Genomic DNA, 16,963 nt, shown 5'->3' on the forward strand with positions numbered 1-16,963 from the left:
ACCTTAAGAAGACACCTGGAAAGGGAGGTAGGGTGAAAACCGTCACCTCTGGTACAACAGCTGACCCAGCAGCTCCAGAAACTTCACATCCGGAAGGCCTGGAGAACTCCAGAGAGCGCAGGCAGGTCTGCACCATGCCAAGGATCTCACTGTTGTTGGTAGGCTGGAGCCATCTCACTTTTTTGCTTCTTTATTATTATTTAATATTTTTAAAAACCTCTTTTTATTTCCAAAGTTATTTATGCTGCTGTATATGCTTTAAAAACTGCACAATACCTCTGACCCATTTGCAGAAGATCTTCAAAACCTTTTGCCTAAAATCTCTGCTTCCAGACAATGAGTACAGGTGGAAGACGTGTGGAAATGGGGCAGGTTTAGACCTATCCGGTGTTCATTGCAATTCTTTTCTGGCATTTCTTTTTGTGTTAAGAGTCTGGAAAGCCCAAAGTTCTTAGAATTCCTGGAAACTAAGGTTTTGAATGTCCATAGTTTTCACCAAATTGACAGGTACACATGAAGCCTTGAATGCAGAAATAACCAACGCAGGGGTGTTACATATCTGGGAGCCGGTGCAGCTGGGACAGATTCTACTGTTCAGAATGTGTTCCTCAAAGGTCCACATGTTAAAGGCTTGGTCCCCACCCATGATACTGGTGGATGGAACCTTTAGGAGATAGGGCCTACTTGCAAGTTTCTGGTTATAGGGGGTACACCCTTGAAGGGGATATTGGGACCCTGGCTGTTCTACTTTCTCTTTCTTTGCTTCTTGGCTGCCATGAGATAAACAGCTTCCTCTGTCACAATCTTACCATGATGTACTGCTCTCCACAAGCCTCAAAGCAATAGGCTATGTACTGAAACCTCCAATACTATGAACCAAAATAAACCTTTCCTCTTTTTAAGTCGATTACCTCAGGTATTTTGTTATAGTAATGAAAAAGTGACTAACATCTATGTAACTGTATTTCTATAATTCTGCATTCAATATAGGAGATTTAAGTTAAAGACTTATGTTTTTATGTTTTTTCACTAACCAAGGTTAAAAACTGCTGCTCCAGAATGACAGACATATGATCCCAAACTAGCATTTGATACTCCTTAGGATGAAGAAGAAAATTTGGTTAAAAATCAGATTTTTTTTAGAGAAATGATTTACTGTATTTCCTGACAACCAGAAGTTTCAAAACACTTTTTTTTTTTTAAACTATAAGATTAAATAACCCTCTTCCTAAACCTACTTCTCCCCATATACTCACCATGTTTTGGGCTGAGAATGGGAAATGGATCTCCCAGTTTCCAGAAGAAATACATAAAGGTCAACCATAAGAGACAGGAAAAAAGCAGTCTCTGTTTCTGCACTAAGACAGAAGAGAGAAGACTGTGAGGGAAAGCATGTTAAAGAGCTTGCTCTACCTAAAACTATGAGTATGTGTATTAATCTGGTCAATGAACGGTGGAACTATACAATTTTTAATGAAAGCATCCTTACCCAACATAAGAGAAACTTGGATGAAATTAAACAGTGGACTGAGTTAAAAGAGACATTGTAGTAGAAGTGGGAATAAAATTGTGGCAGAACAAATAACCCAATCATTCATTTCATATTCATTATGGAACCATTTTAGGACATTGTGAAGTGCCCTCAAATAGCAGCAGTTATGAAAGTAACGTAGAATTAAAGCTGTCTATATCTCCAATCCCCAAGAACACCCAATCTCTGTGCTGACATTAGGAAGGGAAATACTTACGCAGTCGGATGTTGCTCACAATAGAATAGCCAATGTAAAAAGGCACCATGAAAACCAGGATCAGCAGAATTATACACAGGTTCATTTTCCAGTGAAAATAACGGGAGCTGAAATAAATGTCAAAGATTGTCACTGGGGGAGGGGGTGTGGGGAGGGTAGCAGCTTTCACGTTCTTTAGTCTTCCAAGCATGCCTGGCTCTTTAAAGTCAACACTGAACATGTTCCATCTAATTCACCAACTATGCTATTATTATCTACTCGCTGGTAGAGATTAAAAAATATAAATTTCTAGAAGGTATATATGATCATCTTAACCTAAAAATTTCACTAAATGTTAGTACTTTAGTTATATTCATAAGCAATGTATAATAACATTTATCAACATATTCCATTCCTAGTAGTATGAGTTATTTCATCCACTACTAGGAATCTTATTGCAATATAAGAATTAAAGGGAAACAAGGTTAATAGTAATGCATGCCATATAGACTCAAGCATGTCTTTCATACTCAATGTGAACATCTGATTTGCTTTATACTCTTTATAAAATATAAGCCAGGCACAGTGGCACATGCCTTAAGTCCAGTGCCTCAGGAGGCTGAGACAGGAAGATCATGAGTTCAAATCCAGCCTCAACAAAAGCAAGCCCCTAAGCACTCAGTGAGACCCTGTCTCTAAATAAAATACAATAGGGCTGGGGGTGTGACTCAGTGCCTGAGTGCCCCTGAGATAAATCCCTGTTACTGCTCCCCCCATATATATAATTTATTTAAAAAGTTTAGTTCTTTTGCTTTGTATAATGGATTTATCGAGATATAATTCACCTATTTAAAGTGTAAAATTCAATGATCTTTAACATATTCACAAGTCAGTGCAACTACCACATTGATTCTAGAACATTTTCATTACTCCCTAAAGAAACCCTGTACCTGTTACCACTTTCTAATTCCCCTCCTTCAATCTTCCCAATTCTAGGAAACCAAAGTATTTCTGTTTCTATGGACTGGCCTACTCTGGACATGTCATGTGAATGGCATCTCATAATTCGTGATCTTTTATGACTAGCTTCTTTCACTTAGCATAATGTTTGCAAGGTTCATCCATGTTGTAGCATGTATTAAAAGTTCATTTCTTTTTAATAAATTTTGAATATTCACCCTGTTGTTTATCCATTCATTAGTTTTTGGATAACTGGACTGCTTCACAATTCAGTTACCATAGGTAGCGATGCTATGAGCATTTTCGTAGTTTTAGTGAGACTGTGTATTTCTATTTCTCTTTAGGCAGAACTGGAAGAGACCTGCTGGGCCAAAAGGGGTATCTACACTCAACCCTGGGAGGCACGACCATGTTCCCCAGCAGTGTGTGAGGGTTCTGATTCCTGCTCAGCCCCACCAACACCGGTCCCATCACCGCGGCTTTGCTGCGTCCCCTGGTGGTCATGACGCAGAGCTCCTTTTCCTCTGCTTCTCCGCCTCTACATTATCACCTTTGGAGAGCTGCCCTTCAGGTTCTTTGTCCATTTTTTAGATTTTATTTTTTAAACTATTAAACTGTAAGGGTTATGTATACATCCTAGGTAACGATCCCTCGCCAGAAGATTTGCAAAAATTTCCTTCTATTGTTGGGACTTCTGTTCACTTCTTGATAGCGTCCTTTGCATTTACTGATTTTAAACTTAGGTAGGCCTGGTTTCAAAAACTGGCTGAGCAGCTAAGTGGCTTAAAAGGATATATAAAATACAGGTGAGAAGTAACCTGTAAGGAAATAGGAAAGAGAGCAACAACAATGGCAAAAGATAGGTAAAATATCGGACCAGGCCTAATGGCTTTTGTGAAATAGGTTTAGAAACTTGCTGTGAGTGGCCACAACTTTAGTTTTCAGTTTTCTAATGGTCAATATGAAATAGAAAATTTGATTAGTTAGATAAAATCATGTGTCTGTAAAAAAATAAACCAATGTCTCCAAGGAAGCATAATTATTACCGACTTATTATTACTGGATTATTACCAAGACAAAAATGAAACTTCTCTAATGATTTCATAAGGAAGAAAATGTGAGATCCATCTGCAATACCTTGAACAATATTCTTTCAAGAGAAACATCAGTGTGTTGCAGAGGACTGTTTCTTACTATTTCCCCCTTAGTACCAATGACAGAACCTTACAACAAAGAGCCATTCAGTAAAGGCTACCCTACGGGAGCAAAATCCAGTTCTCTAAATAATAGACAGCCCTTTACTCATCTGGATCAGCCCAGTTTAGAGCATCTAGAGAGGCAAACAAGCTGCACATGCCCCAGGCAATCCCATAAAATGTTTCAGCTAAGTTCTGAAATATTCTGTGAGACAATGGGTTTGAAACTACAGGTGTTGTTCCAAGTGTAACACATGTTTTAACTAGTATTTTGGGCTGAGTTTAAAATGATGGTTTCTTGAGAAATGAAGGATCCTAACAAGATTTTTATATTTGAATAGGAGGCCATACACCCAACTTCAACACTCTTAGGGCCCAGATTCTCTTTTACACACACACACACACACACACACACACACACACACACACGTATTAGTTGTAGATGGACACAACACCTTTATTTCACTTATTCACTTTTATATGGTGCTGAAGAATGAAGCCAGTATCTCACACATGCTAGGCAAGCGCTCCACCACTGAGCCACAACCCCAGCCCCACAGATTCTCTTTTAACACTATGCTGAATCCAGTCACTATTCAGATATAATACATTTCTGTTCCACAGTTGAGCCAAATGTTAGCATGACTACGGACATGTCTCAGCCTAAACAAATCAAATCTCTCCCTCAAATACCTAAAGAACCAGATTTTAGCAATGCTATTCTCTATATTCTTTCAGATAAATTATTTCAGAAATTTGAAAAAATACACCAAATATATAGTTTCCTATTATACAGGATTATTGATTATGAATTAAAAGCTGAGAGAAATCATCTACCAAAAACAATAACTATGGTTTTAGATTATGTGAGTCATAAGTCTATATTTATTTTTTTGTGTTGCTGGGGGTTGAACCCAGGGCCTTGCGCATGCGAGAGAGCCACTCTACCAGCTGAGCTACATCCCAGCCCCCATAATCCTTTTATCAATATTTAGATGAGTGGTTAGCAAACTATGTCCTGGCAGCTACCTATTCTTAAAAGTGAAACCTTACTGGAGTACAGCCACGCCCACTTGTTCTTGTATTGCTTATGGTTCCTTCTGATTTACAACAGCAGAGTTCAGTAATTGTGATAGAAACCCTTTGGCCCACAATGCGAACCTGTTTAAATAACAGAGAAACACTTAGGTTGTGAGAATAAAATATAATAACCAGCAGGTAAAATAATATTTGCCTATTCTCCACAGTCACTGGATCTATATCCAGCTTACTCCCCAAAAGTTTGGATCATTAAAGAACAAGTTTAAAAGTACAAGAGTAAAAGTAAATTTCTGTTTAATCGTACTACAGCTTATTAAATGATCTATTAGGAGCAACTTTATTTTTTTTAACCTTTCAATATTTTATGTTTAAGCATCTCTATTTTATGTCTTCAATTTTTTTTTCAACTCTGATTCTTAAAAAATAATTTGAGAGTAAAGTCTCTCTATAAGTCTCAAGTATCAGCAGCCTATAATGAATTTATACAGCTTAGCTTGGCATGGATTCCTGACTATGAGTGAAATGCCACTTTATTCCTAAAAGATCTTTTCATATGGTAATAAAAAAGTACAACAAAAGTCAACATAGCAAATTTGATAAATGCCATATACAGATGATGGTCTAAAAAATTCTTAAGCTTGCAATTTGACATAAAAGAAATATTTTGGAAAAACTGTCTAATAGGTTTGTTATTTGGCAGGGAGTAAAGAGTTACTTTTAAAAAATGTTTTTAAAAACATTCTAAGTAGGGGTTGTAGCTCAGTGGCAGAGCACTTGCCTAGCATGTGTTCAATCCTTAGCACCACATACAAATTAATAAATAAATAAAATAAAGATGTTTTGTCTAAAAAAAAAAAACAAAACACTAAGTTCAATCAAACTTGATCATGCCTGTAAAATAAAAAAAGATAACTGAGACAATAAATTCATTTTCAGAAAGGTCCTTAAATAACTCTGAAAAATCCACATGGTAGATTTTTTTTTTTTAAATTAAGATTCAGATTACTTTTACATGGTAAAGAGTGGAGCACAGTGTTTCTCAAGAGGCAAGTTATTTAGTATTCTTACTCACCTGCTATTCAGCACTCCTAAGATTTCAAAGATGATCAGCTCAAACATGGTGCAAGAAAATGCAAAAGTCACAGAGAAGATCACCTGCACAACATATTGACGCACCTGTTAAAAGCCAAAAAGAGATAGAAGTTGATTACTTCCTGGCTTGAGATTTTGAACTGATAATCTCCTGGAGGCAAGTCAGAAATCTTATTTTTAGAAATTCTCAAGTCATTGGAGACAGATGACCAACATCCACTTGTGGTTGGGGAATTTAAAGCATGAGAAGATGAAGTGCCAGGGTCAGAAGTAGCATTTAGAAATCCTAATGCACACTGACCGCCCCCCCCCCCCAAAAAAAAGAGCTATAAATCTTGATAAGATGTTCAACACAACAACAGTTTTTCAACGCTCTGCAGATCTCAGATCAGTTCTGGAACCTCCATTGGGAGGCCTGACAGTACTGGGCAGAAGAGAACCTTCAGAACTTTGGGCTCTGACAACTACCAACCCCCCTGGAGAGGTTTAATGGAGAACATTCTACAATGACAGAAAGGCAGTTCAGTACCACTAATTTATTACAAAATAAGGAAGATTAATTAGAAGATATCCATTCTAGGGTGGTGATTTTGTGACTCCAGGCTTAAAATGAGAACCAGACCAACTTCTGAATTCTGGTAGTAGTTTCAAATGTAAGATCGGTGATTCAGGGCTAGACAGGCAGAGGAAAGGGAACCTTTATGGGACACTGTGAGAATAACTGCCACTGGCATATCTCCTGATGCAACTACAGCATGGCATCCTCGCTCCCGTGACCTGGCTTTATATTTTATTTTTTAAATCTAAGCCTGATCATATTCTGCAGTTTCACTGTCGGAATAATTTTCATTTGGCAAAAAGCTTCCTATTTTGGAGGTGAACATGATCTTTAACAGAGGCATTTTTCTTACTTTATTTTTAAACAATGTAAACTCACACGCAGTGTAAGCATAACATAATGTTTTCTTCTTACCTCGTAGTCCTTAAACAATTGACGCATGAAGAAAAGCCACCCAAATCCAAAAAACAGTATCTATAGGAGAAAAAAGACAGAATGTCAATATTTATCTTCTTTTGAGAAATGCTTCAAAGAGAATACATCTAAATTATTTCACAGATTAAAGATGAGATCCACTCACAACACTGGAAAGAGATGTTTAGATGCTCTTAGATTTCTGAGATTATCCATGCTATAGAATGTGTTATAAATTAGACAAAAATGGAAGTACTTATATATTTTCCCATAGTCTTGTGATAGCCAGGGATGTTAGCAAACAGACAGGACTCAGTGGAACTTGTTTCTAATAGATGATCCTTGTTTGCAAGTATTAAAAACCTCAGTGGAAAGGAGTTGAGACAAAAATAGAGTAGAAGCTGGGTGTGGTGGCACATGCCTGTAATCCCAGCAGCTCAGTAGGCTGAGGCAGGAGGATCGATAATTCAAAGCCAGCCTTGGCAATGATGAGGTGCTAAGCAACTCAGTGAGACCCTGTCTCTAAATAAAAGACAAAATAGGGCTGGGGATGTGGCTCAGTGGTCGAGTGCCCCTGAGTTCAATCCCTGGTACCATAAAAAAAAAAAAAAATAGTAGAAAGACAAATACTTTTTATGTGTGTTTCCTTCAGAGAGCTTTCTTAGCTTCCCCCTCATCCTGCTCAAACTACAAAGAGTGTTTCCACCTTGGTATAAAGCTGGGGTTGTAGAATCCCACTTTCGTCAGTTTTGATCCAAACCGGCAGAGACAATCATCACACATCAGCTGACAAAGCTGGCTTGCTTTTCACTACTAAATAGAGCCATCACACATTCTGACACAATTCCTCTCTTCTTCTTATGTTTGTCAAAAACTTTATGAATGACCCCTGGTTCTGTAGATTCTGCCTGATGAAACCTCTGCTGTTCTCTGATAGGAACTTCCCTCCAGCCCTCACCCACTTGTAATCCTACAGGTCTCAACAAACATATTATTCCTCATGGAAGGACTTCTTTTTCCCATGAAAAAAGAGAAATTGCTCTTTTTATAAAATCCTATTGCACCCTGTACTTGCCTCATCAAAGCACCAGCCACAGAGTTTTATAATGTCTAATTATAATGACTTTATTATAAGCTCTGTGAGGACAAGGACCATGTCTGTCTTGTTGATGTTTGTATTCGCAGCACCCCGTATAATGCCCGCACCCAAGTGTGTGCTGGGTGGCTAAATAGTCCAGTCAAAGATGGCTGCTTTTCAGCAAAAACCCAATCTTGAAAATTTTGCAGATTTCTACATGTGCTATACTAAGTGTTGGGAACCCAAAGATGAGTAACATAGTGTCACCCTCCAGAAGCTCACTCTATCATGGGAAAGACATCAAATAAATAATTACAATGTAATATGGATGTGCAAGGACAGAGATGTGTACATGATCCTGAAGAAACAATGAGGGAGACCAAACCAATCTGTATGTAAGACTTTCAAAGAAGATAATACCTGAGCTGAGGGAGGTTATAATTTAGGGTTAAAACTTGATATTGTGTGCAAATTTGGGGATTAGGAACATTTTTCTACAGTTTCCCAGGTATATTTACCACATACTCAAAGGTTTCCTAGGCCCTAAAATACTGAAAATCATTCTCTTAAAGGATGACTAAGAATCAGGCAGGAAAAAACAGAGGTGGTAAGGGCAGGGGGACGGGGCTTCCAGACAGCAAGACCATTCCTAAAGGCATGGAGCACCAGCCCTGGGATATGCTGGCAACCCCTGCCCAGTGCTGCTGGGAGACATCATTCACAGGAGGGAGGGCTCGGGTAGCTCACCGTGCAGTGCTGTCCAGCGCGCTCAGGGCCCTGGGTTCAATTCCTTCAAAATAAATAAAATAAACAGCAACCAAGGGGGGAAAAGAAAAGAAACAAGGAAAGTGGTTAAAAATGAGGCTGGATCTTGAAAACTGTGAGGAAGTTGCAACTAAAGAATTAAATGGTATAAATACACTTTTCTCAAACCCTTTGAGCGGCAAAGGGAAGAAAAAAAAATGAGGCTGGAGAGGAGAAACAGAGGCCCAATCTCTGAGAGTCCTAAAGGCCACCCCAATGAGCTTGAGTCTATAAATGGTGAGGGCCATTTTTTTTTTTGGGGGGGGGATATTTGAATGCTTCAACAGCTTTATTCACAATTATAAAAGCTAGAAACAATCTAAATGCCTTTAAATCGATGAAAGCATTAAAAAATATGATAACAGAATAGTACTTAGCAATAAAAATAACCAAACATGTAGAATCTGAAAGTATTAGTCTAATTAACATAAAAAACAGGACTCAAGTGAGGGTCATTTAAGCAGAAGTCGACAAGGCTCTTTTGTGGTTTACCCCAGAACACGACAGTAGCAGCAAAAGAACCAACTCTAGGAAAAGAAACCTAGGAGGTTGTTATCTCTTCTCTTCAGACAGATGATAAAGGCCTGAATTAAGACTTTGGTGAAAGAGGAGGAAGCAACAGATTTGAGAGCTATTAGAAGGTAAGCAGCAGGAAAGAGTCAAGAAGGACTAGTTTAGAACATAGGATGAAGAATAAGCCACCTCTGTTGTAAGAAGAGTGGAAGAGGAGGTTTGGCAATGGGACGGGAGGATGGAGAAGATGAGTATATTTTAGACATGCCAAGGGCCAGACGGCCTCTCTGGCCAAGATGCCCAGCATTTGAGTAAGAGATTACAAAGGCAGGACTGAGATTTACCTCTATGTTGAAACCACCCAGTGGGATTCTCCAGGATGGAACGCACAGCGCGAGGAGAGTGAGGTGCGGGGAGAGACAAGGAGGGGACAGAGGAGGACTGTCAGAGACAACAGAACCAGGGAAGGGTGTCCTGAAGCCACGGCCCAGGCTGAGCGCAGAGCTACGCGCCACAGAGAGGGAGAATGAAGCCAGGAAGGGAAACGTTCAAGGGCGGGCATGGCTCAGTGCAGAGCACTTGATTAGCAGCACAAGGCCCCCCGTTCAATCCTCAGCACAAAAACCAACCAACCAACCAACCAACAACCAGGCCTTTGTAATTTGCTCAATGATGACCTGAAGAAAAACAGATTGAACAGGGAGGTAGAGGGAGACCCAGCACATGGTGGGCTGAGGGTAAATGGGGGTAAAGGCAGGTGGAGACAATGAATGGCTTTAAGGAGAGCCAAGGAAGAGAAGGAGACATTGGACAGCATCCTGGAGAAGGGGGTAAGGGAAGGCTTCCTGCACAGGGAAGAAAGCAGAGGAGGGGCAGACCAACACGGGAGGAGCCGATATGATGAACTGTTATCACTAGCAGCTCCCCTTCACGGATCATTCACTTTATTCCAGGTTATGCACTACAGCATTATAATCTCAAATTTTAAAAAATCACAAAAACTCAGTGAGGTAGGTTTGACTGTCCTATTTTTGGAAAGAAAGCTGAAATTTAGAGAAGTTAAAATGAATATAAGAATTAGGGTTCAAACTGGAGTCTGAGTGACCCACTCCAAAACCCATGCTTTTAACCACTTCACAACAGGCGACTCCAGATCAAAGGCACAGGCTGAATGCGGCCTGTATAGGGGCAGGAGACACCTTGTGTTCTGACGGGGTGGGGTGGGGTGGGGGGTGAAAATGACTGTATTGGATAATCTCTTAAATTAAAATGCAGGAAGTAAAAGGAGATCAGTCTTTTGGTCACTGTTGACTACGCAGGAGGCAAGAACATCTGCTACCAGGTGAGCGTGGAGAACAGGGGCTTTGAGGAAAGTGATAAAGACCCAGAGAACTCATAAGGGGTGGAACAAACAACTAGTCATGAAAGCGAATGAGTCAATAAGGTGAGGGTTAAGCTTGTGGCATCGGCAACCTGGACACTGTACATGATTTTCTACAGCAGCCTTCAGGCCCCTGTATCAATAGTGTACAAGCTAAACAGTGATCCAAATGTGGACTTTCGTAGGAAGGTAAAGGAAAAGGAGAGCACAAGAAGGTAACTTGGGATCCATTGATCCAGACTAAGTAGCAAAGGAGAGAAGCAAAGAGATTAGAAGAAAAAAATTCTAGACTATCTAGGAGGCCCGCTGGCCAGTGTGACATTAAATTCAGAGTTTAGAGGTCATGATTATATGATACATGAAGGCATGATTGAAGGTGGAGAAGTTTAGTAATTAGGGCTAGGAGTGGTGTGCAGGTGGATAAAAAAAAATCAACGAGATCATTCTAAAATGGAACTTTAGATAAGGAAAACAAGCAAAAATTATAAATTTGTATGATGAGATGGGGAACAGAACTAAATATACACTTTTCATGTTTTATTGTGTGCTCCTTTCCCACTGACAGAGAAAGTTTACAAAGACTTTTAAACTACACACACAGTAATTGGAGTTGAGCACAGTGGAGTGTGCCTCACCTTTAGTCCCAGCTACTCACAGGGCTGAGTCAGGAGGAGTGCTTGAGCCTCTGAGTTTGAGGCCAATCTTGGCAACAGAGTGAGACCCTGTTTCTTTCAGAAAGAAAGGGGGGAGAAAAAAAAAAGAGGACCTGGATAATTTATTACATCCAAGGTGCATCATGTGAATTCTGGCAAGATTATAGGGGACCCAAGAAGTATGCAGAAGGAAAAGACAATCTCAAAAAGCTTGCAAATAAAATGGAAAGTGCACAGATTAAAAAAAAATACTTTGAGACTTGTACAGAGGAGAGCCTTAACCTTGGGACTTAGAGTGTGCTCTGCAACTGATAAGGTTTATGACTGTAAGAGGGTTCAAAACAGGTAAGTTTATAAAAATGACCTCTAGCTTAAAAATTATCTATAAACAGAAAAGATGGCCATTAGTAAGATACTTATTAAGGAACCAGCTGGAAAAGACACCTTTCTTGAATCATTTGTAGATTCAATATTTTTTTCATTTAATATGTATCATATTGATTATTTATGCCAGATCCTGGGACAGAATGGTGAACAAGAAAGCCTGGCTGCTGCTCTTGGGGTCCATAGTCTATGGAGGAGGTGAACAAGCGGTCACCATGTGGCAGCACTGATGGAAGGGAAGCAGGTCAAGGACATCATGGTAACCCATACGGGGACACCTACCGAATCCAGCCTTGGATGTCCAAACAGATCTGAAGACTGAACAGAAGTAAGCCAGGAGTAAGAGGGGAGGGATATGGGGCAGATCCAGAAAGGCAGAAGAGACTGTGTGGAAACCTGGGGCACGACAGACCGTTCAGGTTATGGAAAGCCGGGCAGCTGGGGCACACATGTAATCCCGGCAGGTCGGGAGGCCGAGGCAGGAGGATGGCAAGTTCAAAGCCAGTCTCAGCAACTTAAAATGGAACATAAAAAAGGGATGGGGACATGGGATATGGCTTGGTAGAAAAGTGCCCTGGGTTCAACTGTTGGCAAGATAAAGTAGTTTAGGAAGTAGAGCATGAAGTGAAGAGCCACGCTGAAGAGCTAAATGCCATGGCCCCAACAAAAGGGACACTATAAGCCATATTGAGGAGTTTAAATTTCATCTTGTGGCATGGCGAACAATTTCAACAGTAAGACTCTGCTTGAGGCTTACAAGCTGATGTGACCTCTGATTTCAGATTTCATTTCAAATAAACCTTTCAATTCATACAAACAGGAAAAAAATGGGGGGAGGGTTTCTTCCAAGGTAACCGAATCTCTCTAGAAAGGTGCTTTTTATTATATTGATACTTACCAGGCCCTGTTATTCCAGCAAATGACCTGGGTACTATGGAATACCAGAGAGAACAAGAGAGATAATACCTTGGACTTTGTGAGTCCACAGATAAAATCACAAATGAACAACAGTGAAAAAGAGAAGAAAATAAAGTGGAAATGAGGAAGAAGGTGTCCAGAATGAAGCCTACGTTGGTTGGGAGTAGGGGTCAGGCAAAAAGTGCCCCTGAGGGGGCTGCCGCTGCCACCCAGCGGTCCACTGCCAGAGTGTCTGGAGGTGGGGTTGCATGTGGCCACCTCCCTCCTGGGACACAGTCCAGGGCCTGCAGGACCAGTGTTGGGGTGCCTGAGGGTTTGGCTGACCTAAGGTCTACCTGCGGCTTCTTCCTAGAGTTACTCCTTTGTGTGAGTGCATCCCTGTGGCTTCTCTGCAAGCTGGAAGGCACTGAGACCTTGGGAACTGTGACAAGCCCAGATCTGTCAGAGAGCGACAGGGTCTGCATGGCCAGCCTGGGTCAGGCAATCCTGTGAAAAGTCAGGCTGGGAGCACTCCGCCTGGGGAAGCACAGGTTGGAGAGAGTGGAGAGAGCTGGGCGCTCCCAGCTCCGCCATCCCAGAAGGGTGCCACTGAGCTACTGTTCCTGCCCCTAAACAATACTCTACTGAATGATGAATGGACAGCAGAAGAAATCATGGATGAGATAAAAAAAATACTCAGAGGTAAGTGAGAATACCAATATAATATGTCGAAATCTCTGGGGCACTATGAAGGCAGTACTAAGAGGAAAGGTCATTGCATTGAGCTCATTTGTTAAAAGAATAAAAAGTCTGGCTGGGGCTGTAACTCAGTGGTAGAGAAAGTACTCAGCACATGTGAGGATCTGGGTTTGATCCTCAGCACCACATAAAAAATAAATAAATAAAATATTGTGTCCATCTACAACCAAAAATATGTTTAAAAAAAGAATAAAAAGTTAATGACTAAATGACCTAACATGATATCTCAAAACCCCAGAAAAACAGGAATAAATCAACACCAAAAGCAGAAGAGAGGAAATAATTAAATTCAGAGGTGAAATCAATGAAACTGAAAGAAACAATTCAAAAAACTGACAAAACAAAAAGCTGGTTCTTTGAAAAAATAAATAAAATTGATAAACCCACAGCCATGCTAATGAAGAGAAAACCCAATAAAATATGTGATGAAAAAGGCAATGTCATGATAGACACTACTGAAACACAGGAGATAATTAGAAACTATTTTGAAAATTTAATAGAAAAGTTTGAAGATATTGACAAATTTCTAGAGACATACGACCTACCCAAACTGAACCAGGTGGACATACATGATTTCAACCGATCCATTTCACGCAAGGAACAGAAGACAGCATCAAAAGCCTACCAACCAAGAAAAGCCCAGAACCACATGGATTCTCAGCCAGTTCTATAAGACCTTCAAAGAAGAATCAACACCAATATTCCTCCAAGGAGGGAACCCTTCCAAACTCATTCTATATGGCTAATGTCACCCTGATACCAAATCCAAACAAATACACATCAAAGAAAGAAAACTTCAGACCAACATCCCTGATGAACAGATGCAATAATTCTTAATAAAATTCTGGCAAATCGCATACAAAAACATATTAAAAAGATAGTGCACCTCGATCCAGTGGGGTTCATCCCAGGGATGCAAGTTTAATGCAACATATGGAAATCAATAAACGTTGTTTGAAACAGGGTCTGTCGCTAAGTGGCGAATTTGGAATCCTCCTGCCTCAGCCTCCTGAGTCACTGGGATTCTAGGCCTGTGCCACTGTGCCTGACTCATTTCATATTCTTTTTTTTCCCCTTGTTGATATTGGGGATAGAACCCAGGGGCATTCGACCACTGAGCCACATCCCCAGCCCTATTTTGTATTTTTTTTAGAGACAGGGTCTCACTGAGTTGTTTAGCACCTCGCTTTTGCTGAGGCTGGCTTTGAACCTGCGATCCTCCAGTCTCAGCCTCCCAAACCGCTGGGATCACAGGCGTGAGCTCGTATGTTCTTAGCACTGCTCATTTTTTTTTTTTTTTTTGAAGAGACAAGGATGACATTCTACAGACAGGAGCACGATGATGAGGAGATAAAAAAAATATCAAACACATTTTTAATGTCACTTTAAGCACTCAAACGGAAATGTTTCTGCCATTTGAAAAAAAATTTCAGAAAAAACACTTCAAAACTATTTGAAAAAATAGGAGATAAAAGTGAACGGCCAGGGGGCTGGGGATGTGGCTCCAGCGGTAGCGCGCTCGCCTGGCATGCGTGCGGCCCGGGTTCGATCCTCAGCACCACATACCAACAAAGATGTTGTGTCCGCCGAGAACTAAAAAATAAATATTAAAAAAAAAAAAAGTGAACGGCCAGAAGTCAGATCTACAGATGGTGTGAGTGCAAGCCCCTGGAGAAGGGCCTGCAGTCACGGGCCAGACGGGCTCTCTAGAGATAAAGGGGCAAGTGCTGAAGGAAGCCTGCACTGTGTGGTCGGCGTAGGAAGGCACACCGAGCACCGCACGCGCCGCCTAAAGCCAGCGGCTCCGAGCTGCGGGCTGCAGCCCCCGCCGACGCACCTCCGGGGCCTGCGGCGGAACCCGGCCGCGTGCTCTGAGCCCCGCGCAGCCCTCCGCACGCGGGCCCGGCCGGACGCCAACGGCACCCGGCCCCGCGCTCCAGCGGCTGCCCTTGGGGGTGGCCGGAGAGCGGGGCGCCCGGGCCGGCGAGCCCGCCCCGGCCCGTGAGAGGGCCCTCCACTGCCCGCACCGACGGCGAAGAGGAAGGGCCCGCGGCCAGCTGGCCGCGCTCACCCCCGGGGGCACTCCGCCCAGGAGGCCGAGGCGCCGGGCGGGGTGCAGACCCACCTGCGAGGTGATCATGATGCTGGAGTCTATCAGGAAACTCATGGCAGACGTCAGGAGCGTTCATGTTTCCACCTCCCACTCCCCAGGGCACGACCGCTCGGGCCGCCGGCCCACTAACGCCGCTGGCCTTCGCCCCGAGGCCGCCGCGGGGACTGCGGCGCTCCGGCCCGACGCCATCCAGCTGCGCCGCAGCCGACCAATCAGCTTCCGTATCTCGTGCCTTCCGCCTCAGGTCGAGTGGGCGGAGCGGGCGCGACGCCCAGGGGCGGGGCTGAGCCGGGAGGGCCGGCGGAGGGCGGGGCTGGACGGGGGCGGGACTTCCAGGGTGGGGCTGAAGTGGGGTGGCCGGCCGAGGGGGCGGGGCTTAACTGGGTGGCTGGGCCCCAGGGGGCGAGTTCTAGGGTGGGCTGAACAACGGAAGGCGGGGCCTGTTTTAAATGCTCATTCTCTTCAACATCGTGTCCTGACTAGTGCGACGAGATGCCCGGCCTTGCAAAATCGACCCATCAATGCGTGCCTCCTTGCCGTGACTCAGGCCCGAGTACAGCCTGGGGTTCTAAATGCTATGAGGGAAGAATGGACAGGCACGCGAGAGGTTTAGGGCCTGCAGCGAACCCGGGAAGCACCTGCTGGGTCCTCGGAACAGCGCCCTCTGTATCAGGGAGGGGTGACCTCGGGTTCTCAGCACCACTGCGGGAGTCCGCGCTCTGGTGTCACCCTGGCAAGAGATCCAGGTGGGTGAGCTAGGAGGGGAGCGCTGGCCCTGGTGCTATGGCCAGCACCTCCAAGAGCGTGCTCCCAGGGGAGCTGCGGTGAGCTGCCAAGTGAGAAGGGAGGGGATTGAAGACAGCTGTCTCCAGGAGAAGAGTAGAATCCACGTGGCCTCAAGAGAGCGTTGTAAGGCTAAGAACTGGAAGTTAATGAAGACTTAGATGAAAAACAAGAAACAATTCCTTGGGAATCGAGTATGGAACACCCTTAACGTCCACCCTATGACAGTGTTTCAAATATGGACTGACTTACCACTTTATTAATTCAGTACTCATTTCGTGAAGGCTTACTGCACTGCCCTGCAGTCTATATCCGCCCCAGAGCCCTAGCTAGTGCGTGTCGTCCCTGTTGTCTTACTGTCTCAGAAACTGTCCAGCCCAGGCTGCCATCAAGACCTGCAAGGGCCTCAAGGGATCCCTGGTATCCAGAATCTGGTTATTCAGATCTGCTATAATCGGAATACCCGAGAATAACATTCATTACACATAAGGGAAGGTGTTTCTTTTTCTTTGAATTGAGTTTTACCCTATCAAGCAGCCAAAATTTCTATCAGATGTCCAGTCCCTGGTCCAGAACACAAGGGAGCTATGGAGGCAACCTTACTATGGA

General features: G+C 42.8%; 1 protein-coding gene across 2 annotated transcripts in view; it reads right to left on the reverse strand.

Moving 5' to 3' along the window:
* The window catches only part of Gpr89a (G protein-coupled receptor 89A), a 40,805-nt gene extending 25,039 nt beyond the window's left edge, over positions 1–15,766 (reverse strand). Inside the window, exons 1-5 of one of the 2 annotated variants that reach the window (XM_077791093.1) lie at positions 15,584–15,766; positions 6,990–7,049; positions 5,997–6,100; positions 1,749–1,855; positions 1,257–1,358 (exon numbers count right to left, since the gene is read on the reverse strand). In XM_077791093.1, the coding sequence (XP_077647219.1) occupies positions 1,257–1,358; positions 1,749–1,855; positions 5,997–6,100; positions 6,990–7,049; positions 15,584–15,625 (415 nt within the window). In that variant the 5' untranslated portion in view covers positions 15,626–15,766. Of the gene's footprint in view, positions 1–1,256; positions 1,359–1,748; positions 1,856–4,936; positions 5,045–5,996; positions 6,101–6,989; positions 7,050–15,583 lie in introns of those variants that run through there. The other variant, XM_077791094.1, reaches the window with a different exon arrangement.
* Positions 15,767–16,963: the final 1,197 nt, after the last annotated feature.

The sequence above is a fragment of the Urocitellus parryii genome, chromosome 11, assembly GCF_045843805.1.
Source record: "Urocitellus parryii isolate mUroPar1 chromosome 11, mUroPar1.hap1, whole genome shotgun sequence".
Lineage (NCBI taxonomy): Eukaryota > Metazoa > Chordata > Mammalia > Rodentia > Sciuridae > Urocitellus > Urocitellus parryii.